The sequence below is a fragment of the Perca flavescens genome, chromosome 15, assembly GCF_004354835.1.
Source record: "Perca flavescens isolate YP-PL-M2 chromosome 15, PFLA_1.0, whole genome shotgun sequence".
In the NCBI taxonomy this organism is placed as follows: Eukaryota; Metazoa; Chordata; class Actinopteri; order Perciformes; family Percidae; genus Perca; species Perca flavescens.
Window position 1 is genome coordinate 2960781 of NC_041345.1, and position 23522 is coordinate 2984302.

Consider the following 23522-nt stretch of genomic DNA (forward strand, 5'->3'; position numbering starts at 1 on the left):
TAATACAAAACCAAATGTGACAATGTGTCATTCTATGTGACAATGTTTGGTGTTATGAATGAGGCAGAATGTTTTTGGTCTGCAGAGAAATGACTAGCACATTGTTTTCCAACTAGGCTACAAAAGCACATTTCTTGTGCTTGGTTGTCATAACCATACCACATATACACACACATACATATACACACACACACACTCACTAACTGACCCTGGTTAACCTCTGTGAAATGAATTGCCTTGCTTTGTCTATTCAATTTACACTGCGGATAGATATATATATATATATATATATATATATATATATATATATATATATATATATTCTATGGAGAGATGTGAATACAGGTGTTGTTACATTCCATTCTGTAAAAACTCTGAACAAAGCCTCTCTTATCGGTTTGTATTTATCATAAATTGTTGTTTTCCTTCCTAAAGATGTATGTGTGAACCTACCTTGGACCAATCCTGCTGTAGGCCTACTCTTTTATCTTTCTACTCTCACGTAGTCTAAGTAAACAGAGGGATTGTTCGATAAATATCCTTGTGTGTCTCATTAAACCTTTACACCAATCGGAACGTCGCCACTGCTTTCAGAATCCGCTAAAAGAGGTCAGAGCCAGCAGATGATAGGACACGAAGCGCAAGACAATCATGTTTGGATCGTTCCCTAACAGGATGAAACAAGATGTATAGATACCTTTGAACGTTTTTGTCTCGTTTGTGTTGTGTTCTACATATTTTATACTGATGGGTGTCTGAAGTAAAGCTGAATTGAATTGCGACTCTTAAAAACATGGAACTGTACTCTACATATTGATAATTTGATGTTAAATTGATTGGTAACAACAATGCTTGTGTTTCAGCACAATAACATATATATGGGAAAGTAAGGCCTCTTTCACACTGGCTGCGTGGTGTGAGCGTGGCGTTTAAGTTGCGTGTCAGCTGCGTGGCGTTTTCTACGTCTTTCCACACCAGAAAGGTGTCTGACTTGGCGCTGCTGCTGCTGCTAGCCTTGTCTGGACACATGGATGTTTCCCATAAACATAAACATAAATATATACTGATCTGATTACAGAAAAGACAACGTTGGCAGTATTGACGGCAAAATAGGCTCCAGAATATTTCCTTCTGTATTGACAGGTGCAATATTTGAAAATCGATATATATATATATATTTTTTTTTAAATTACATATATATCTGCATTTATGTCAAAACCTCGAGACTTTCAAACATCAAAATGTCATTTATTAATATGTATTTGTGTCAAAATGATATGTAAACATCTTTCCTATTCTATGTTGCCTGGAAACTCTTCCAACACGCTTGCGTGTTGCGTGAAAAATAGGCGTTGATTCTATTTCTAGCATGCAAAAGTTTTCGGCGCGAACCGAGCCACGCCTGAGACATGCGTGTCCCGCAGGCAGTGTGCAAGCTCTAACCTGTTACCATGGGAGCCAAAATAAAAACGGACACACCACGCAGCCAGTGTGAAAGAGGCCTAAGTATGTACAAAATGTGACTGTCTGTCCCTCTGGCTGTCATTAAGTAAACCCTGCACAGCAACATGTTTCCAGTAGAATGACACGTTCAGGAGCAAAGCTACAAGTCAACCTCAATCAACAACAGACAGGAATTAGAAAAGATCTGCAAAGACCCAAACCTGCAAAGCCATGAATTGGATTATAGAGTAAGAAAGCTTAATGCACAACAGCAGGGCTTCCAGTTAATAGTTTCAGTTTATTAGATGACAGCGGTCTGTCATGACTTCCTGTTAAACAAACATCTTCACACGGGAATGTTGGATGGAAAAACCATCGTTCAGAGATGTGAGGCATCAAACTATTTTGTTACAGCCGAGCTTCTCTTACATACAAGTTAACAGCGTTTGCTTCTTTGACGGGGATGTTTCTTTTGTAACCCATCGTCATGTCTTACAATATATATTTATATCACAGCAATATAATACATAACCTATGTTGTAAAAGTGGTTTTCCTGTAACAATATCCTCTCTCTCTTTTTTTCTAACAGCAGGAATGTAACCATATAAAATGTGCAAATGTTTGCATTCCACACATGGACAAACCCTCATAACAACGGCAAGTAAAAACCTCTGCCCTTCATCGACTAGCATTATTATCAGTAAAAAATCAAGAAGAAGTCTCCGCAGTAAAGAGCAGTATACACAACTAAGACGTCCTTCCCCAGATATGGGATGTAATTCCCACGTCAAATGTGCCAATCTTCCGTTGGTCTAAAAGAAATCCCTACATTTGTCAGCCGATGGCGCCAGAACTTGGGGAGTGCTGTTAGTTTGGCAGGTACCAGGTGTAGCTTAAGACTCGGAGTGGTTGGGATCCTGCAGGGAAGCTCTCACCGATGGCAGACGCTCGGCTGCTTTCGCTCTTTCTGCCAAAAACCTGTCAAACTCTGCAGAGGGAGGGAAGCAGGATTAGGTGGGATCACGCTTCGATTATCTATCTATTATCACCAGTGTTTCCTCTATGCTGATTTGACTGTGGCGGCCCCCCAACAGTATCAGAAATAGGGCTGCATTGTTAGAGTGCATGTCGGAGAATAGCGCGGACACTCGGCAAAAAAAGGGAGAAAGGAAAAAGAGACGCTGACCGGATGATGAGCCAGTTGAGATGGTGTGTGTGCGTCCTTGAGAACTGTAATTGGTCTAACTTCTCTTGTCAGTTCATTTAAGCCTGGTCTTGCAAATTTAAATTAAGTTAACTGGTGATTTTCGTTGTTTGTGTTCTTCACCTGCGAGCTAAATTGCACGTGGCTGTTGATACGATAGAATAGCGATTGCTCACATTTGTATTTGAGGTGCATTATTTACATGCTGAAGTAGTGACACTGCATTAAGAAAATGTCATTAATAGTGGGGTTTATTGGTATTTGCTACAGAATGCTTAGCCTATATGTCAAGATCAAAGTTGGCCTATATAGTAACTCAACAAATACAGTTCAATCACAACTGAGAATATGCCTTATTGTGTGTGTGACTAGAGGTGAATAAATATATTTGTGTGTGTTGCAGCAAAGTGTCAGCTCTGTTTCATGCGGGGGGTTCAGACCTGCCCCCACTGCTAAAAAAAAATCCTAAAAGAAACACTGATCACAATAACTCCTCCGATGCTGCAGGTGTACATGAATGCCAAATAAAACAATGGTTGATAAATGTGTCTCATTTTGAAAAGTTTGAACAGTGTGGAGAGCCTCACCTTCACTGGTCACACCGTCTGAATCCTCAAAGTCATCATACTGTGTCACAGACAGAAGAGACATACATGGACAAACATGGAGTCTGGTGAGTTTGGTGATGGCGATTTCAGGGCTGTTTCTGGTTAAACAAAAAGGATCTTAGCCTTCAATAAAAGGTCTATCTCTGTAGGGATCCTTTCCATAATGTTGTCAGACACTTAGAATAATAATCTGAGCCTGTCAGCGGCAACAACAGAACTTTTAGTGGAGGCTAACAGACGGATTTGGCGGCGCACAAATGCCCTATAGAAGGGGTGTCAAACTCAATTTCACTAGGGGCCACACTGGAAATGACAATCACAATAAGGGCCAGACATGTTGAGTTTATTGACATGCTTTTATTTAACAAAAAAAGTAAATTACTCACAACAACCTGTTTCACAGCCCGAATATTAAAAAACTCTCTGCTTCTGGGGGAATTCTGATTCACTCGGCAAATCTGTCAAATTCTGCACGGCAGTATCGCATAATTACAGTAGGAAAAACGGTTTCCTGATTGTTTTGGTGTGGTGCACAACTAGTCTGGCCAAAATTTGCTGTGAACCTAAATTGAAATGCGGATTTGGCCCCCGGGCCTTGAGTTTGACACACGTGCCCTATAGGGTTACTTTGCAGCTTGTTTAGCCACTGCCGACTGCAGCGGTCTTGCTTAATACTGGACTAATTTCATAAAATGTTGTTCCCATAAGTCACTTAGACACACAAACATGGGAAATAGGGTCCAGAAAAATACCAGTTACCCTTTAAGTGTTGAAAAGAACCAGAATTGTCTTTTAGTGTAAAAGAAATAAACGGGGAAAAAAATTGCAGTAAAATCAAATCAATTTTGAGTAAAATGTAGGAATTCAGCCATTTACCTCGTCATCCAACTCCAGCCATTTCTCAATATCATCCATTACAGTGGACTGGTTGATAGGAATCTATGAAAGAAAATATGAAGTGCTGGTTAAACTTTATATAACATGACAATGTAACTACCAAACCATAAGGAAAAAAAAAAACACACACAAGGAACAAGCACGTAGGGAAGCAGAGCATGACAGGTATGACAATGATGGAGCATATCAGGACAGTGCAACCCAAACATTGTCATGCTCCAAAAACATCTTATTGTCCTCACTGCAAATAAAAACATGCAAACCATTGCGTTGTAGCTCAATACCTGAAGCCAAAAAGTGACCCAAACACAAGCAATCCAGACCACAGCAAAAGTATATTGCAACCGCACGACAAAACTGAGAGACAGAGGGTGTGGGGGGGGTGATGATTCGATGTCAAACCAGGACACATTGTGGACACAGACGCACCATTCCCCTTTTAATCATCCAATCTAACTTTGGTGAGGAGCTGCGGGTGGAGGCCGGGCTGTCGTCCTTCACGCACAGACAGAGAGTTCATTTAAGAGGGAAACAGTTGTGGAGACAAAAGCAACAAACACATTTACTCAATCACCACTCTCCAAATCCTCGATTTTTAACAGTTGATGCCACAGTCACCAGCAGCCACCAGATGGCAGAAGGGTTCTTTGCAACAACAGTATGAGTTTGAAAAGGTTGAAAGGAAACTCAAGCAATCGAGAGGGTAAAGTTTTAAGAAGCCTTTGATATCTTCTTGGCTATAAAGTCAATAAATCATGCCTACACGTTTCAGCCAATAAGGCCTTCATCAAGGCAAGTACAAAATGGTCGCTTTTGGGCTGTCTCTTATAACTCATGGGCAAGTGATCACATGGTCAATACGCATAGGTAAGAAGTCACATGATTAGTATAAACAGTAGGGCTGCACAAAATATTGATTTTCTAACGTCACCGCCATATCAACTGCCGCAATAACCACATCGCGAAAGACACTTTGTGTTAGTTGAAAGAAAATATCAGTAGAAAGCTGTAACTGTCACTCTTTTTTTTTTTAATTGTTGCCTTTTATATTCAAATCAATTTCAATTGATTGACCGCCTACATGCGCAAGTAGGCGGTGGTGGAGAGAGAAAAAAATACTCTTCTGATTTCAGAACTGAAAGCTCATTTTGATTTAAATCGTGACACCCCTAATATCTCCACAGTGAGCTTGTTACTTTGTTGCACATAAAACCTGTTTGACTTGAGGTTGGTGTGACGGCCTGGGATAAAAAAATAAAATAAAACGGCCCTGGCATTTGCAACACACCGGCCCTGTTTTTGGCAATAACCTAGCTTGGAAATTAGGAACTCTGCCTTCCGACCGAGCGAGCAAGTTGAGCATCAAGCTAGGTGACGTAAATTGCGTGAGACGGGAGATGTGGTTCACTGAGCGGTCATATGACAAAGCTACGGCTAACTGAGACTTTCTTCGGTTGAAAAACTCTCCTTTAAATTGACGAACATCATATTTGTAATCCATGGCTAAATTCAAACGGGATCAAAAAATAATTTGCCTCTCCCCGTTCACTACCGTTCATATTGTTTCTGAATGAAGGTCCCATGAGGTCTAACGGAAGGGGAGGGACTTCACCTCTCTATTCCAGATGGCCAGTCCGTCACTGCATGTGAGGCATACAGCATGATACAAGGCATTGGGGTTTTCATTGCAAAAGCTAGAAACGTTTCCTGAGCCAAATTGGCAATTTCCACGCTGAATTTCTCCAGAGGTCCCGAAGGTCACGTCACAGACAAGAAAAAGCTCCTCTCAGACGATACATCTTGTGACTAAAGCTGCTCCACTGTGTAAAACCTGGTTATACGGGATCTCTGCTCACCGTTACAGCGTTGTGTAGTCTGCTGTGCTGAGCCTGAGCCAGGCCGTCCACTGCACCGTCACTCTGCTCGCTGGAACACAACATTTGTACATTCGTTAACTGCCATGTAAGCCAATCATTTCAGTTTAACACAATGAAATACTGGCACCTGTCTTGAAAAGGAATTAGAGGGAATGAGCGATCAAACTTCAAAAACAAAGATCAACGTATTTGCAAATGCCATTCCTGAGAAAAAGCTGCATGAGTGCTCTGCGTGAGATTGTTTTTGTAACATTATGATGCAATAAATCAGCAGAATTAGCTTTGTTATTCACACAGGCTTCTCTTTAGTTCGATGGTTCCCAACCTTTTCTATCTGTTATTTAACATTATTGATCATATAAAAGTGGATAGTGTTGCAATAATTTGTTCCTATAATTGAACTGGCAGTGTGAAGTTTGGTTTGGTCATGTTTGCATTTATATGGCTAACATACCAATGGGAGTGGCAGAAGCTGGACATTTTAACCATTTATTTATTACTTTTATCCACCTATTCCAACTGTTTATTAATTAACTTTAACCAAAGATTCTCTACAACTAAAGATAGCGCACACACTTCCTGTCTCCTAAATGGGCGTGGCCTCGTTTGTAAGTGCAGTTAACATCGTGTGGATGGATGAAAAGTTATATTTTGTATAATATATTTATATTTTAGATATTTACACAGCTAAAAACCATATTTAACATGAAAAAAATGAGTTTTGTTAGGGCCTTCACAAACATTAGCTGACGTTAGCTTCTCTGTGTTGCCAGATCTGGCGAGACTTCGGTCCTGAGACAGAAACAGGTCTCAAACATTTCCTTCTGATGTGTCCGTCTAAAAAAACGAATTCCCTTTTAGTTTAAGAATTTTCTGGAGACATGTGGCTTGTGAAAAATGGCTCCAATATCTACTTTGGTGACTATGAGGCGGAATAATCACTCATAATCTGTGTTCACGTTCACTTCTCCAGTTGGACCTGCCGCTAGTCTCCCAAAGTGGTGACACAGATACAGGAAGTTACTCTAATTTGAGTCTCGCAATGCCAGAACTTCCTCCACAGCGCTGCCGAGGAGGGTCTGGCTAGTCCACACAGCATTCCGGGATAGGTGCTTGGCATTTAAACCAATCACATCTAGGGCTGGGCACCGAACGTCGATACTTTTATGGCACTGAAAGAAATACTCCGATCCTATGAGTATCAAAAAATTATCTATCTTTCGTGCCAAATTTTGGTTCCAACAGCGTCTGAGCACGTAAGCTTATCTCTCCTCTCTGCATATTAACAGAGAGGCAGAGCTCCGACACACACACACACACACACACACACACACACACACACACACACACACACACAGGTGCGGACTAGAGGATGGATACCCGAACCGAGCCCGTCAGAACTCGACAGGACCCAACGGGCCGGGTTTGGTCAGATATTTAGAAATGATGTTGGGGTTCAGGTCGGGCTCGGTCACATCAGCGAGATAAGGCATTTAACATTTTAAATTTAAAACAGCTTATTATGTAGGTGTGCGCCTGTGTTAACGTGCGCTTGTTGCCCCGTGTGCAATGATGAGCTCATCTGTTGACATTTCTGAATGCCTTCCTACAGTTCTTAATAAAAGCTTTCACACAAACAAACGTACATGTGTCATTAGTATGGGAAAAAAATTTGATTTTAACTGTGTCGGGGTCGGGCTCGGACAGAAATATCTTAATACCTGTAGGACGCGGGCCAAGCTCGGAAAGAAAAACGCGAGCAAACTACGTCGGCTCTGCAGTTCTGTTGAAGTCACGGCGATGCCGGTAAAGCGGTTTCAAGTGTGGTTACAATTTTTCAAAACTTCACTCAGACAGCGTTTCCTGTGATAGGATATTAATGGAGAGGCAAAAGCGGTCGCGGTGCTGTTGACGTTACACTTCCTCTGAGACAAGCAGGCACAAGGGTGGTTTCTGTGCCCTGGGGACTGACTGACAGGCTGAGGTTAGAAGGCAAGGCAACTTTACTTCTACAGCACCTTTCAGCAACAAGGCAACTCATTGACATTGCTTTGCACTTAAGTTAGTTCTCCATTAGTTCAATGTTGACAGGGCAGTCACCAAGTTTAGTGTTAAAGGTTTGTGTCATTATTCAGTTTGCACTAAAAAGTCTTTGTTTACATTCCTTTGCATTTTAGTTAGTTCAATATTAGCCTGTACACAATGTCATTTGTTTATTTATTTATTATTTATAATATGTTCATGTTCATGTCCACCCCCCTATCGCATTACTGCAATCTCTTACCTCAGTCATGTACCATTTTTATATTTGCAGAGATGCACATCTTCACCTGCATTGCTATCATATTCTGTTTACGCCCTTTTGCACTATTCATCGGCCCAGGTATGCTCAACTGTCATTCCTCCAACCTTTGTTGTCATTACAATTTTTGTACACCATATTCTGCACTAGCTGTATATTGACTCTTTACTACATCTCAGCATTTATATATTCTGTCTATTCATGTATATTGTAATATTACTGACCTACATCATCATCTAGACCACACTTTGCACCAACTGTATATTGACTCACCATTTTATAGATTTTGTCCATCCATGCATATCGTGTTATTTCTGATCTACATCACTACCTAGTCCACTAATTGTATATTGAATTTTCACTACATTCAATCTCTACATAGACTGTCTATTCTGGTTAACTGTGTTATTTCTGAACTATATCACCAACCAGACCACAATTTGCACTAACTGTATATCAACTCTTCTACATTTCAGCATTTACATAGACTGCCTATTCATATATATTGCGTTATTACTGATTCAACAACACTAACTAGATCATAATTTACTCTAACCGTTCTTGTTTCATTTTGTTTGACTCTTCACTACATCTCAGCAGTGTTATAGACTGTCTGTTCATGTATATTGTATTGCTATTATCATATCACTTTCGCATATCCACCGTCTTACTTACACCTAACTTTGCACCAGCTTTGTAATGCTCACTTAATCTGCACTTGATGCAGCCTTTTGTATTCTGTATTCTTGTATTGTATTGAATGTGAAACTGTATGTTGTCCTGCACGCTTATGCTTTTCTTGGCCAGGTCGTGAGTATGTGGTCCTGTCACCCCTATCCAAAAGCACAACCAGTTTTATTAATGTTACTCTGAGTGAGCAATGTTACCAGAATTTTTTTAATTTTGATAACTGTTTTGATTCACAGTTAAGGTGGGAAATAAAAGTTTTGTGTTTAATGGATTTTTGTTGATGTTGAAATGGATTTTAAAACATATGGTATCGAAAAAAGTATCGTTAAAGAACCGGCATTGAAACTGAGGTATCAAAATTGGCACCGGACGTTGCCCAGCCCTAATCACAATTGCCTTGGGCGGTGCTAAGCACCCAGGAAAGCTGCGGTGCCTCTGCTAAATAGTCTCAGGAAGGAACTTGTTTTGGTGGAACATGTGGACGTTCAAAAGTAGTTTTAGTCGTGCAACAGGAAACTCAGATTGGGCAGATAGTCTAGCTAGATGTCTGGATTTACCCTGCAGAGATCTGAGGAGCAGGTAACCATAGTCCTCACAAATCCACCGGAGGTTAGAACGCCAACACAGAGACAGAGGAAGGGGACGGACATCGGAATGAAAAATAGGGACATCCGGCAGAATTTCCGGTGGCACCTGAACAATACCGGAAGTGGAACATCGTAGATATAGACCAGTGGTTCCCAACCTTTTTTCCTTGGCGCCCCCCCTACTTATGTCTAAGAAAAGCTGAGTACCAAAGTTGAAACCAAAGTTGAGGTAACTGTCGAGATGGAGCCTTACTTTCTTTTTTGATACAGATCAGTTATCAGGACTTTTTACGTTTCTCCGCCATGTTTCATTCATAAAATAGTGATGCCGTGGCGGCAGGAAAGATGAGGATGATAGCAGCTAGCAGCTAGCAGCTGACCTGATGACAGCAAGGGTCCCAGGTTAAGAGGTCCCGGAGGTTTGGCCTACTAAGTAGCCTGTCTCCAATTTTAAGCGAGAACAAAAATATATAGTTTTTATACCGACGTTTGTATACATTATATATTCTAGTGTATTATCATAATTTGTTTAACATGTGCAAATATTTTTTTTTTTACCTCAACCTCAAACCAGATAAAGACTTGTGCACCCCCTGTGATCTTTGACGCCCCCCTAAAGGGTGCCCGGACCCCAGGTTGGGAACCACTGATATAGACTACTCTAAGTATGAGTACTGATGTAACCTACTCTCAATGGGAATCACTGTTTTAGTTGATACCAAAAATACTGTTAGAGAAATTTTGATTTACATACTTCCTCTCTTGTTATTATTAAACTGTTTGCATAGAATAATATTATACTGAATACTCTAAACGAGAGTCCTTGTCTAAAGCACGGTGTGTTCCTGAGGGCATACATGCCCTCCCAGACCAGATAGGGGAGATGTCATCGACTCTGACAAGATAACAATTGACGACATCTACTGTGTATCATGATTTATTACATTTATTATAAAAAGCAGCTGCAGAGAGCTTTTCGTTAGGTCATTGTCTGTACTATTCTGTAGTGCCGGAGAAGGCCTCCTTGTTGGGTTCTCAAGTAAAATGATATTTAATATCTCTTCAGTGGTCTCTGTCTATTCTTGATAATATAATTATTCTAACAAATACTATCTTTAACTTTTACAAATTAAAGATCATAAGGTCTTTCTGTACCTTGGTCTCTGTTGAGTTGAGATGTTGAAGTTTTGTGACAACGGGTCGTCGGATTCACTTGTACCTGCGAGAAGAACAGCGTTAAGCTACCAGTGCATAGGATACGTAGACGCACACGTACGCTGAACATGTGGCGTATGTATGAAGACTGAGGTACTCACTAAGTCTCGCCATCTGACTGGACAAACTGTCAGCTTTTGAGAGGCTGTACGAGCTGTCGTTGGTAACTGACGCGATCCCTGATTGGCTGACGGACTCTGGTGTCAAGTCGAGGTCTGCTAGGTTGACGTATGTGTGATTCTGAGGGACGAAAAGTCAAAGTCCACGACTCAATTATATCATAGCATTAGGAGTGCTGAGTTACCTAGGAATAACAACCAAATAATCAAATAATACTGCCGTGTTCTTTACCTTCTCTGTGGAGTTTTGACCATTTGGTATTCGTCTTTCAAACCTATAAACACCAGAACAAAATAATATCATCAAATGGCAAAATACAACCGGTTAAAATATTACAATCCTTTTAAATTTTCTCATTATTAATAACAATTTATTTATATAGGACTTTATAAGCATTTAGCAAAAAGTGCTTACGATTTGCAAAATACAATTAAAGAATCAGAAACCCATGTAAGCCTCCACCCACAGTATGACACATTATACAAAAATTAGGAACATGAGACAGGTTTAACAGGTTTTGATTCGCTGATCAAAATAAGATGAAATAAGACAGTATAAGAAGAATAAATATTGTTAACCTGTGGTAGCGCGTGAAGGCGGTGTTCATCTCATCGTTCGCTGCCAGCAACTCTTCAATCAGCCTCTCCTCACTGAGTCTGGGGACGATCTTCACTATCCTGTCTTGCATTTCCTTACACACTGTGTATAACTGCTAATGACACAATCAGACAAAGAATGCGTGGGCGGGGGGATTGAGGGGGCGGATGCAACACAAAATAAATAAAGTACTAGATCAGGTAAGGGCAACGCACCGTTACTCAACATGACTAGAAGGGAATGAGATACTTCACATTAATAAAGCTCAACAGTGGGGTTCCAGAAGTGAAGAATCCCATTCATTTTCTCCGTAAGGCTTTTGATTTTTAACCATAATGTCTAAACCATCCGAGGTAGACCACGAGCTACGAGATTGTGAACAGATGGGTTATGTTCCAGTAGAAGCCACAAGTCCGTATGAAATCAACTTTGTTTTAAAATGCTCATATTATGCTTTTTGGCTTTTCCCCTTTCCTTTATTGTTTTATATATCTTTTTTTTTTGTGCATGTTATCGGTTTACAAAGTGAAAAAGCCCAAAGTCCCCCCCCCCCAAAGGGACTTACCACCTCCAACTGAAAACACTGTTCACCAACTGCTCCAAACAGCTCTATTGTAGTCCAGCCTTTACTTCAGAGACCAACGTGGTCACTTTGGAACACACGTTATAATGCTCGCCTAGCTGCTAGCATGGCACGCCCTCATACTCTGCTTCTGACTGGCTAGTAGTCCTTACCTAGGTACTGTCAGGACACGCCCTCATGCTCTGCTTCTGACTGGCTAGTAGTCTTTACCTAGGTACTGTCAGGACACGCCCTCATGCTCTGCTTCTGACTGGCTAGTAGTCCTTACTTAGCTACTGAGCATGTGCGACTCCCAAAAAAGATGGAACAGAAGTGAGATGTCTCACTCTGTAGCTAAAACAGAGAGCTCAACACACAGGGTGAAAAGAGGAGCTGCAGTAATGTGCAGTACAACAAAAATATGGTGTTTTTTGAAAATTAAAACCATGTAAACCTATTCTGATATAACCTCTAAATACAATTATGAACCTGACAATGAGCATAATATGAGCACTTTAACAAAAACATGTTTTACTACCCACAATCCTAAGCATAACAGGTGGAGCTCACTGTTACCATGGAAATGTTTACCTCACCCGTGAACAGCTGGTGAGCCGAATCAAATGTTTTATGGTTGCGATTCATCTCGTAGCTGGTTGGCTTGATTCCAGGCTCAAAACTCTTCATATAAGCATTTTCTAAAATGTCAATAGAGATAAAGGGCCCTATTTTAACGATCTAAGCGCACGGTGTGGAGCGCCTGGTGCAGGTGCGTTTAGGGCGTGTCCAAATCCACTTTTGCGAGTTTGACGGCGTAAAAAGGGTCTGTGTGCCGGGCGCCTGGTTCTAAAGGGTTGTCCTTAGTGTCTTCATTAATCAGAGGTGTGTTTTGGGCGTAACATACAATCAACCAATCAGAGATCATCTCCCATTCCCTTTAAATGCCAGGCGCGTTTGGACCTTGGAGCATTGCTATTATGATGGAGGATTTGCACCGTAATATTTTTATTTGTAATCTTCTGCATGCGTGTGTGCTGCTGTGTGTGTGTGTGTGTGTGTGTGTGTGTGTGTGTGTGTGTGTGCTGCTGTGCATCCCTGTGTTTGTAACAAGCATAGTGTGCGCGTGCTGTGCACGAGCCTAGGAGCATTTTACTAATGCTCTGTTAAAATAACAATGAAATGCTGCGTTATTGACTTTAGACCAGGTTCCAAGATAGCAATACTCCAAGAATGCCCCTGAACACACCTCCCTGTAAGACCAGCACGACCAGAATGCACCTGAACACACCTCCCTGTAAGACCAGCACACCCAGAATGCACCTGAGCACACCTCCCTGTAAGAACAGCACGCCCATGGGCAAAAGAAGATTAAGATAAGACCCTTTGAATGAGGAAAATCCCTTCCGAAACCAGAGCCGTTCCAAAAGTGGGCGGTCACTGTTGAGCTCTCTAAAACCAGTTTCTGTTGATGTTGCGTTATACCTCCAGCAGCTCCATGTCGGCTTGTTTTACCGTGACGGGATCCAGCTGACTCATCATGTCTGACATCATAGTCAGGTTGGTTCGCACCACACCCAGCTCTGTCTTCAGCTTTTTTATCTGAAAAAAAAAAAAAATCAATGTCCTGAATAAATACAGCCATAATAACTCCTTGCAAAAGGCGAAACAGGATTGTTGGAGACAAACAGGAGTTGTGAAACAGCATTTTTTTTTTTTTTGCCAAAATGGAAAAAGACCAGTGATTTATGTGAAAACCGTGTGATTAAACACTAAAACATTGTCTCTAGTGTAGCAAGGCCATCACCTGGCTGGGAGTGAAGGCATTGTTTCCCTCTAGGGCCAGTTTTAGCTCAGAAGTCTGGGGTGGGATGAGCGGAGGTTTGGAAGAGAGGAGCACAGCAGGGAGAGTAGTGACAGCAGGCCCGTTCCCAGGCAAAGTCTGCCAAGCAAAGGCACAGAAATGACCCGAAAGAAGAATGACCAAAAGATGATAGCACCCAAATTAGATAGATAGATAGATTTGTATTGATCCCAAAAAAATGGGAAATTACGGTGTTGCAGCAGCAAAATATCAGACACACAGCACATATACAGAATATTATAATTATATTATTATAATTAGGGCTGCAACTAACGATTATTTTATTTATATTGCGGATTCATCTGTCCATTATTTTCTCGATTAATCGATTAGTTGTTTGGTCTCTAAAATGTGGATCAGTGTTTCCCAAAGTCCAAGATGACGTCCTCAAATGTCTCGTTTTGTCCACAACTCAAAGATCTTCAGTTTACTGTCACAGAGGAGAGAAGAAACTAGAGCATATTCACATTTCACAAGCTGGAATCAGAGAATATTTTCTTAAAAAACTACTCAAACTACTCAAATCGATTATCAAAATAGCTGTCGATTAATTTAACAGTTCACAACTAATCGATTAATCGTTGCAGCTCAAACCCAAATATCAGCAGTGAGTGCACCAGCAAAGCCTGTACCTTTTGGGGGGCTTGGACAGGTGAGTAACCGTCCAGCTCTGTCATGGGGAACTCAAGTCCCTTCCGTCGCAGGTCTTCGTACACGGACACCACGCCCGTCAGGTCGGGAGAGCTACGGAATGCATCAGCCCACGCCTTGACGAGAGAAAACCACAAATTACAACCAGACATTTGAGCAACGTGACCACGCCAAGACTGACATGACAACAATTCTCTATTTTTATCCAATGCTGCCTCTGTGTTGCCAAACATGTAACGTGGCTCTCTTTTATTTCTCACCTGTACGATGCTGAGCACTCTGTCGTGCAGCACTAATGGAGGGTTGTTTCTCGGGATTATCGCCCGGACCAGAACCCCCTCTACAAAATCCCGCGTCGTCACCAGGACGTGAAACCTGTAGCCGCAGTTCTTCACACACGTCTCCAGCACCTAGCGTGAGAAGCAGACGTGGACAATCAGCAGGAAAAAGGCTAAATATACTATGTGACAAAGAAAGTATACAATGTCAACAGGGTGATGGCGGAGCATGAGGGTGATGAAGGGCTGTGGCTAGAAGGGATACAGCTATGACCCGAAGTTATGCAAATTGTCGCAAAATCTAATCTAGTAATATCATTTTGATACTTTAACCCATGGAAACATGGGTTAACTAAGACTGATTGATTTCTCCCTGCAGCTCAGGCTGGAAACCTGTACGTTTATCTAACATTCAGAAATTTGCTAAAACTCTATGAAGGAACTTTTTTGCTGACTTTTGTCAACCAAACTGTAAGTGACAAAGCTGCATGAGACATGCAACAATACAGTCAACATTTTTTTACTTTCAATTAAATAAAAGCATGTCAATAAACTAAACATGTCTGGCACTTTATGTGATTCTCATTTTCTAGTGTGGCCCTTAGTGAAATTGAGTTTGACACCCATGCTCTAGATGAAGGTCCGGAGGGACCAAAATGTTATACTGTAAAGAAACGGTGATGCTATAGCAAGTGCGAAGTGCGGGATTTTTCCCATGTTGATGATATTTTCCAACACACCTGCACAGGGGAATTTTTGGATGTGCGAACTGTTTCTTTAAATAAGGATACTTAAACCCAGGAAATGCGTGTTTGTTCCTCGGGAGTGTTTTAATCCAAACCACGATCTTTTTTCCTAAATTCAACTAGTCGTTTTGGGGCCTAAACTTAACTGTCGTAGCTGTATCCGTTCTAGCGTTAACCGTGACGCGGGAACGAGACTCACAGTGAGCGCCAGCATAACCTCCTTGAAGTTCTTGTTCCCCACAATCCTTTTCTTTAAGGCTCTGACTGCGTCTCTGGGTCTGTAATCAGAGGATTTTCAACAGTCAGAGAGGCATGTAACCTCCAGAGGACTGATTTGTTCCTGATGTTGACAGATAACACAGACACACACACACACACACACCCTTCCTCAGAGCTGTTGATCATGTCGCAGATCTCCATGTTGAGGGCCCAGTCTTCTGCTCCAGCTTCCAGGCTGGAGCCGGTTGCATTTTCTGTTGAAAATAAATTAATATACAATGTTGAATAGTATAAATCTGCAGACTAGAGTAAAATGAATGGTTTAGCATAGTAATTACAGTTTATTTCGGTATACATCTTATAGCTTGCCTTTATGACCATTAATAACATGATTGTATTAATGCTTAGCACATGTTTCTGACCATATAATAATACTTTCTTCTTAGCATAACAAAGAAAACACTTCACAGTTGCTACAGTAACGTTACACTGTTTTTCTATGTACATTAAAATAGCCGTGAACTTGCTTTGGGTGCTTACTATGTTTTCATTTTAAACTTTGAGCCTCGCCTAGCTAGTTAGCTACCGCTAGCGTTAGCTGGTAACTAACGTTTACTCAGGAGTACAATCTTATAGCTGGCTCACAGTACACTTTGTCTGATCTGTGTAATAAGCACATATGTGTATTTATCATTTATGTTAAGATGTAGCCTACAGCTTGTATAATAAGTAATACAGTATCTACTAACTATATTTTAATGTGCTTATCTATTTATTTAAATGACTAACGTTAGCTCTCTATTCAAATCGGTCACCGAACACACAGGTGCAGTGAGTCATTAAGCTACAGTTGAAACAACGTGCATCTAATTTGGGTCAGTAGGATCTGGCCCACTTTCGGTCCCGCCCAGCTATTGGCAGGTTTAACAGAACAGACACAATAACAACCAATCAGTTGGAGCTTCACAGCATCTAAACCCCGCCCCGGTCCAATCATTGTTCAGCGGACGCGTCAATCAAACTATATTTATCGCTCCTCTGTCAGTCTTAATAAATTCACCTTAGATTTAATAGTGTAACGTATTGACGTGATATACCTGTTTGCTCGTGCATTTAAACCAATTATAATAAAAAATAATAGAAGCAGCTCGACAGAAATGTGAGTGTCGGCGGCGTAATTACTCCAGCAAAGGTGACTGAGCCTGACTGAAGCATTTGGTTATTACAATGTATCGATTTGTGGCGGTTGTAAAAACAGCTCACCGATACGCTGCCCCACCGGCGTGCTGAACGGATTCCCCATTAAAAACTCCATGTTGAGGGCGGAGAGATGGGCCCAGCGAAGCACCGACGTCCCCGGGCCGAGCCGTAGGCAGTGACAAGCCCCGCTCCCTGCTCCTGAGTGCAGACTGCCGCTGCTGCTCGCCCAACCAAGTGGGGCACTAGCTAGTGGAATTGCGTCATGTTTTAAAGTGACAGCAGCCTGCAATTATCAGACGGTCGGTGTGTAATTAACGTTAGTGGTGTAGGGTCAGTGTAACGCTTATCAGTTCAATTTTCTAAGCACAAACGGACATTTGGAAAAACAGAAAAATGGGTTCCAATATCAAATTTTTCATTTTTTTCCCCCGCCTTGACAAATAAAAAAATGTGATCTTTAAACTGTTTTTCCAATTTCTGTTTTTATTCAGAGGATCGGAAATTTAGAAAATTACAAAATTGCGTCTGAGCTACAATTATTCAAATATAATAATAATAATAACAATGCAATTGTATTCTCTCCCTTGTTCCGCCTATAAAATAAAAAAAAAGTGGACTTATGAAATAAAAGTACCATGAAATAATTAAATGTATTTCATTATTTCTGTATTTATTGCCTCATTGATTTCATGATGTATTTCAAAGGCATATTTATTTATTTATTCATGTATTTATTCATTTATTTATGTATTCATTCATTTATTTAATTCTGAATAAAACGGCATTCCATAAATTGGAGCCCAGATGCAATTTTGTAATTTTCAAAATTTCTGATCCTCTGAATAAAAACAGAAAATTGGAAAAACAAGTTAAAGATCCAATTTTTTGATTTGTCATGGTGAAAAATTGGATATTTGAACCCATTTTTCTGTTTTTCCAAATGTCCGTTTGTGCTTAGAAATTGAACTGATAAGCGCTACACTGGCCGGGTAGTCTATACGTACGTGATACGCAGGTATACGCAGTAGGCCTAGGCTATACCCACTAAGAAAGCTCCAGGATTTCCATATATCCACTTAAAAATGCACAGTGACATGTAACAACATACTACTTTCCATTATATGTTTGATATATTTTGAATTGTCATCTGTTTTTCTGCTTCACATAGGCTAAATAAAGGTATTTCCACCGTAAATTGGTGCATTAAAGTGTATCAGAATGCGGGAAATGAAGTCTTTGACGCTCAAAATTTCCCTGAGGGAGGACACTGTTGAAGATAAAAAAGTTAAAACCATGCTTATGTTTCGAAAACAATGTAGGCTACTTTTGGTTTTATGTAGCCTGTAGCTAGATCTAATCAAATAACTACACTAATTAGCATTTGTCTGGCTCACACCTTCTCAAGCTTCTAAAGAATCATCAGGTCTTGTCTGTCATTTAGCATACTGAAGACTCATTGTCCCCACAAGAAAGGTAACTGTTGCTTCTACCTTTTGGGGAGCCACTCCCTGCTGGGCCAGACTTGATTAGAACAAAGGAAATGCATATCTCTGTAAAATTGAATAAAATCGGCACTACCATGATAAACAACCTTTTGTCTGTGACCTGGAGTAAGCCTGAAATCAGAGGTGTGTCCTTAACCTGGGACAGTTTCCATTCAAGGAAACACCCACAATCCTAAAGGAACATAATTCTGAAACAGAGGTTATTTCAGGGCTGCAAATCTGTGACCCTCACAAGGGGAAGCATGATTTCAGTCCGCTGTCAGCTGCAGTATAACATTTGTTTTTTGTCTTATCGTTTTCATCATGTCGTTTATTAAACCTTTTGCTTAACTTTCAAATTGACAACCCACTTTGATACATGTCCATTGTGGTCCATATATTTATAGAGTAGGTATACCCAAAATACATTAGTCTACACCACTGGTTAGTAGCACATTATAACTGCAACCAACGGCGTAGGTTTTGTTTCAACACATAACTTTTTATGGGCATTCTGGTATCAATTTATAGTGCAAATGTCTTTATATATGTAAAGGAAATTATTATCATACTGTAGACCATTGTTCAAAGTTTTCTGCAGGTCTATTCCAAACATCACACGTGTTTTGGGATGGTTTTTGTTAAGGAAACGTACATCTCAACAACAAATCTGTCAGAGAATAAGACCTTGTTAAAGCCAGAAGCTCCAAAGTTTAAATCTACATAAATCTATCTTTATTTTTCACCCTCCTGTCTGGTTATTCAACCCCCCAATGTAGCAATGTAGACACTGTTCTTTTTTTCCGTTCATGTTTTGAGCCCCCTGAATGGTTCTTTTTACGTCTTTTGGAGAGTGGGTTGTCTTTTATATTTTTTGAGGGGGACAAATCTACGTCTTCTAAATTTTGGGGGGGACAAATCCCCTGCATCCCCCCCCCAAAATCTACGCCTATGACTGCAAAATAAACTGCCCCTAGGAAGTAATTTCTGTCCTTATGAGACAATAATAATGCTACTGCTACACTGTAAAGACAGTGAAGGCAGTGCGGTTGCACTTGGGCTCGTGGGGTAAGAGGGGAGGGGGGAGCATTCACAGAGCAGGCAGAGAGACTGCTCGAAACTGTTCCTCATATTCCCTATATTATTAAAAAATATTTAGTATATATCAATGTTTCATTTCAGGGATTGTTCCGGTGCCACCTGAATTTCCGCCGGATGTCCGTCCCCTTCCTCTGTCTTTGTGTTGGCGTTCTAACCTCCGTTGGATTTGTGAGGACTATGGTTAACTGCTCCTCAGATCTCTGCAGGGTAAATCCAGACAGCTAGCTAGACTATCTGTCCGATCAGAGTTTTCTGTTGCACGACTAAAACTACTTTTGAACATCCATATGTTCCACCAAAACAAGTTCCTTCCCGAGGCTATTTAGCAGAGGCACCGTGGCTCCGTCCGGCCCAAGGGGTTAAGCTTCGCTTCAGAACTCGAGCCATCATGGCGCCATTTTGTTGCTAACTGGCCATCACCTCCTATTAGCATTCCGCTGACCGCCATTTTTTTTTTACGTCACTTGACTACAAATAACTTTACATCAGAAATGTTTGAAGACTCTATTTGTCCGTTGTTTAGTTCCAAAGAAACACGACAATGTATAAAAGGCTCCATTACCTTGTACCTCACGTTATGGCTCCGTAGCAGACGCTTTTGTAAATATAAGCTAACGATTGTGTCATAACCAAGTGACTTACTGTCGCATAGTAGAGGAATTACCGTATAGTACAGGAGAAGCTTGCAGGCTGTTTCGACTTACATGAGATGTTTAGGTTTAATTACTAATGTTAACTAGCATGTTAGTTAGGCAAGGCAAGGCAGCTTTATTTGTATAGCACATTTCAGCAACAAGGCAATTCAAAGTGCTTTACATGAGACATGAAACATTAAAAACAGTTAGAAAACAATTAAAAACAATTTCAAAGCATTAAAACAATTAACAACAATTTAAGATCATTAAAAGACAAGAATGAAATCTACAGTGCAGTATAAGAATTTTAAAGAAAGAGCAGTTAAAAATAGGTTATTTAAAGAAAGGCAACATTAAAAAGATATGTCTTCAGCCTGGATTTAAAAGAACTCAGAGTTGCAGCGGACCTACAGTTTTCTGGGAGTTTGTTCCAGATATGTGGAGCATAAAAACTGAACGCTGCTTCCCCTTGTTTAGTTCTGACTCTGGGAACAACAAGTAGACCTGTCCCAGACCACCTGAGAGGTCTGGGTGGGTCATAGTGTAGTAGCAGATCAGTAATGTATTTTGGCCCTAAACCATTTAGTGATTTGTAAACCAGCAAAAGTATTTTGAAATCAATTCTTTGAGGCACTGGAAGCCAGTGTAAAGACTTCAGTACTGGATAAAAGCATGGACAAGTTTTTCCAAATCCTGCTGAGACATAAGTCCTTTAACCCTTGATATATTTTTAAGGTGATAATAGGCTGATTTTGTAATTGTCTTAATGTGACTTTTAAAATTCAGGTCTGAGTCCATGACTACACCAAGATTTCTGGCTTTGTCTGTTGTTTTTAACATTGTTGTTTGAAGCTGAGTGCTGACCTTTAATCGTTCCTCTTTTGCTCCAAAAACAACCACCTCAGTTTTTTCTTCATTTAATTTAAGAAAGTTATGGCACATCCAGTCGTTAATTTGTTCAATGCACATATTCAGTAAATTTGTGTGTCATCCGCATAACTATGGTAACTTATTTTGTTGTTTTCCATAATCTGAGCCAGTGGAAGCATGTAGATGTTGAACAGAAGAGGCCCCAGAACTGAGCCTTGGGGAACTCCACACGTCATATTTGTATGCTCAGATGTATAATTACCTATAGACACAAAGTAGTCCCTATTCTTTAAATAGGATTCAAACCACTTTAGTACTGAGCCAGAAAGACCAACCCAGTTTTCCAATCAGTCAAGTAATATGTTGTGGTCGACTGTATCAAATGCAGTTGAGAGTTAGCAATAATTAGCCTGTGCCCATGTTATCTCCTTACATCCACCTACACTCTCCATATCTGTAAGATTGGGAATGATTGAGATTTCTCATGGCACAGCTACCAGAAGACTTCCAACTTTCAGACACGTTGCTCACGTCACATTCTCTCAGTTGGAGGCAGCGCAGTAAAGCTGGCCATCACCGGAAAAGTGCTTCTAATAGCCTTCACTGGTCTCCGTCCAGAGCAACGGGGTCTATTGGTCCATTATATACTGTCTATGGTCCGGCCCTGAGCACGACCCAAGACGATTGTGATTGGTTTAAAGAAATGCCAATAAACCTGTTAGGATAATTACATTATGAAAAATAGACAGAAACACCGAAGAGTCTCTCAAAATTCATTTTTACTTGCGGACACAAGGAGCCGTTTGCAGCACTACTCATAGTACAGAAATATCTGATGAGAAGCCCTCTACATCGGATTTTTATAATTAATGATATGCAGCGATAACACAAAGTCAATGTTGTCTCCTTCATCTGGTCAGAGCCGAAGTCGTCAGTTGTTATCTTCAGTCAGGGAGGGCATGTTCTTTCCTCAGCATCACACCGTGCTCACACAAGGACACGCAGTGGCTCCATGTTATCTTGTTTAGAGTACTCAGTATAATATCGTTCTATGCAAACTGTTTGATAATAACAAAAACAATCATAATTTTCCTAACAAAACCAGAGCATGCTTTTTTCTCCCATTCAACACTGTGTGGACTAGCCAGACCTTCCTCCGCAGAGCTGTGGAGGAAGGTCTGGCAATGCGAGACTATTAAATAGTGAACTATATAAGGAACGACCAAATGGTCAGGGTCCCACCGTCACCAGCACTCACTCCTCTCTCTCTCTCTCTCTCATTCTCCAGCACACACTCCTCCCATTGATTCATACTCCTCGTCACTCACGCAGATCAGACGCTCCCAGTCCCCTCAGTCCTAATTACACACACCCCCACCTCATCAAGCCACATCCTCAGTTCACCACCTGCAGCTAATCAACAACCACCTACATAAGCAGCACAGACACACGTGCACTTTGTCTAGTCTCGTTTCTACACGACGCTCTGGCCACTCGCGTATGTCTAGTTCATCCACGTTCACCTTACCTGTAGTTGGATCATTGAAATAAAGCTCTGTTTAACTACTCCAGTCTGTCTCCTGGTCGTTCCCTGACACAAATGAGATTTCGGACACTCGCTGAAAATATCGTTGCGTCAGTAGATGTGCCGGTTAGTTGTGTGACGGAGCGCCCAGCATCATGTACACAAACGGAAACAGAAATACTTCTGATACTTCCCTTAAACAAACCGAGCACTCAGGAGAATATTAAAGGTTGTACTTTATACTCTATATGTTGCATGTTACATTTTCAATGTTTCAAAACGAAAGCCCGCTCCAGTTTTCCTTTTCAGTTTTTGCGGGGGCAGCTGTTTCTTCTTCTCCACCGGGAAACCACGACCGGATTGCATTGTGGTATACGGAACTAAAACGTAGGGTACATCGTATGCACACTCAAATTAGCTGTGCTGTGTAATGTAATCATTAATTTTACTTTGAAAGAACGTTGTTATGGGTTCCATACAACATACATCCACGAATCCATGTTATATTTGGGCATTTTGGTTAAAATATACAACTTTGAAAATGGGTCAAATTTGCTTTAAAGAGATAATTAGGACCTGAAGCTGAAAAGTAATTTATATTTTTTTTGTGTGTGTAATTCTTCAAATCTCGTGAAGATGAAAACAAACTTTTACTCATGTGGACACATTATTTTGCTGCTTAAAATTAGTTAAATCTACATTGTGTCATTTTTTGTTGTTGATTCTTAGCAAAAAAACCTTTGTTCTTTCACAAATATGTGCTTGTTCATGTGTAATTACTCCCACCAACTAATCAAAGTATTATAATCTGCCATTCAGAATCATTCAGTATGCACACTCAAATTAGCT

The 23522-nt window shown here is 40.7% G+C and overlaps 1 protein-coding gene across 4 annotated transcripts; it reads right to left on the bottom strand.

Annotated features, from left to right (window-relative positions):
• Positions 1 to 1721: 1721 nt before the first annotated feature.
• On the bottom strand, positions 1722 to 22996 carry tom1 (target of myb1 membrane trafficking protein). Of its 4 annotated transcripts, none has more exons than XM_028599349.1 (15): positions 22677 to 22996; positions 16022 to 16112; positions 15839 to 15917; positions 14876 to 15025; positions 14597 to 14731; positions 13908 to 14042; positions 13586 to 13702; positions 11523 to 11656; positions 11176 to 11218; positions 10926 to 11064; positions 10765 to 10828; positions 6010 to 6079; positions 4133 to 4195; positions 3236 to 3275; positions 1722 to 2432 (listed from the first exon to the last, which is right to left on the bottom strand). In XM_028599349.1, the coding sequence occupies exons 2-15, from the start codon at positions 16057 to 16059 to the stop codon at positions 2338 to 2340; spliced, it is 1302 nt and encodes a 433-aa protein (XP_028455150.1). In that variant the 5' UTR covers positions 16060 to 16112; positions 22677 to 22996; the 3' UTR covers positions 1722 to 2337. The 4 variants fall into 4 exon arrangements, with proteins under 4 accessions (XP_028455150.1, XP_028455153.1, XP_028455151.1 ...); XM_028599352.1 differs by lacking the exon at positions 22677 to 22996 and adding an exon at positions 17122 to 17323; XM_028599350.1 differs by lacking the exon at positions 22677 to 22996 and adding an exon at positions 16648 to 16682.
• Positions 22997 to 23522: the final 526 nt, after the last annotated feature.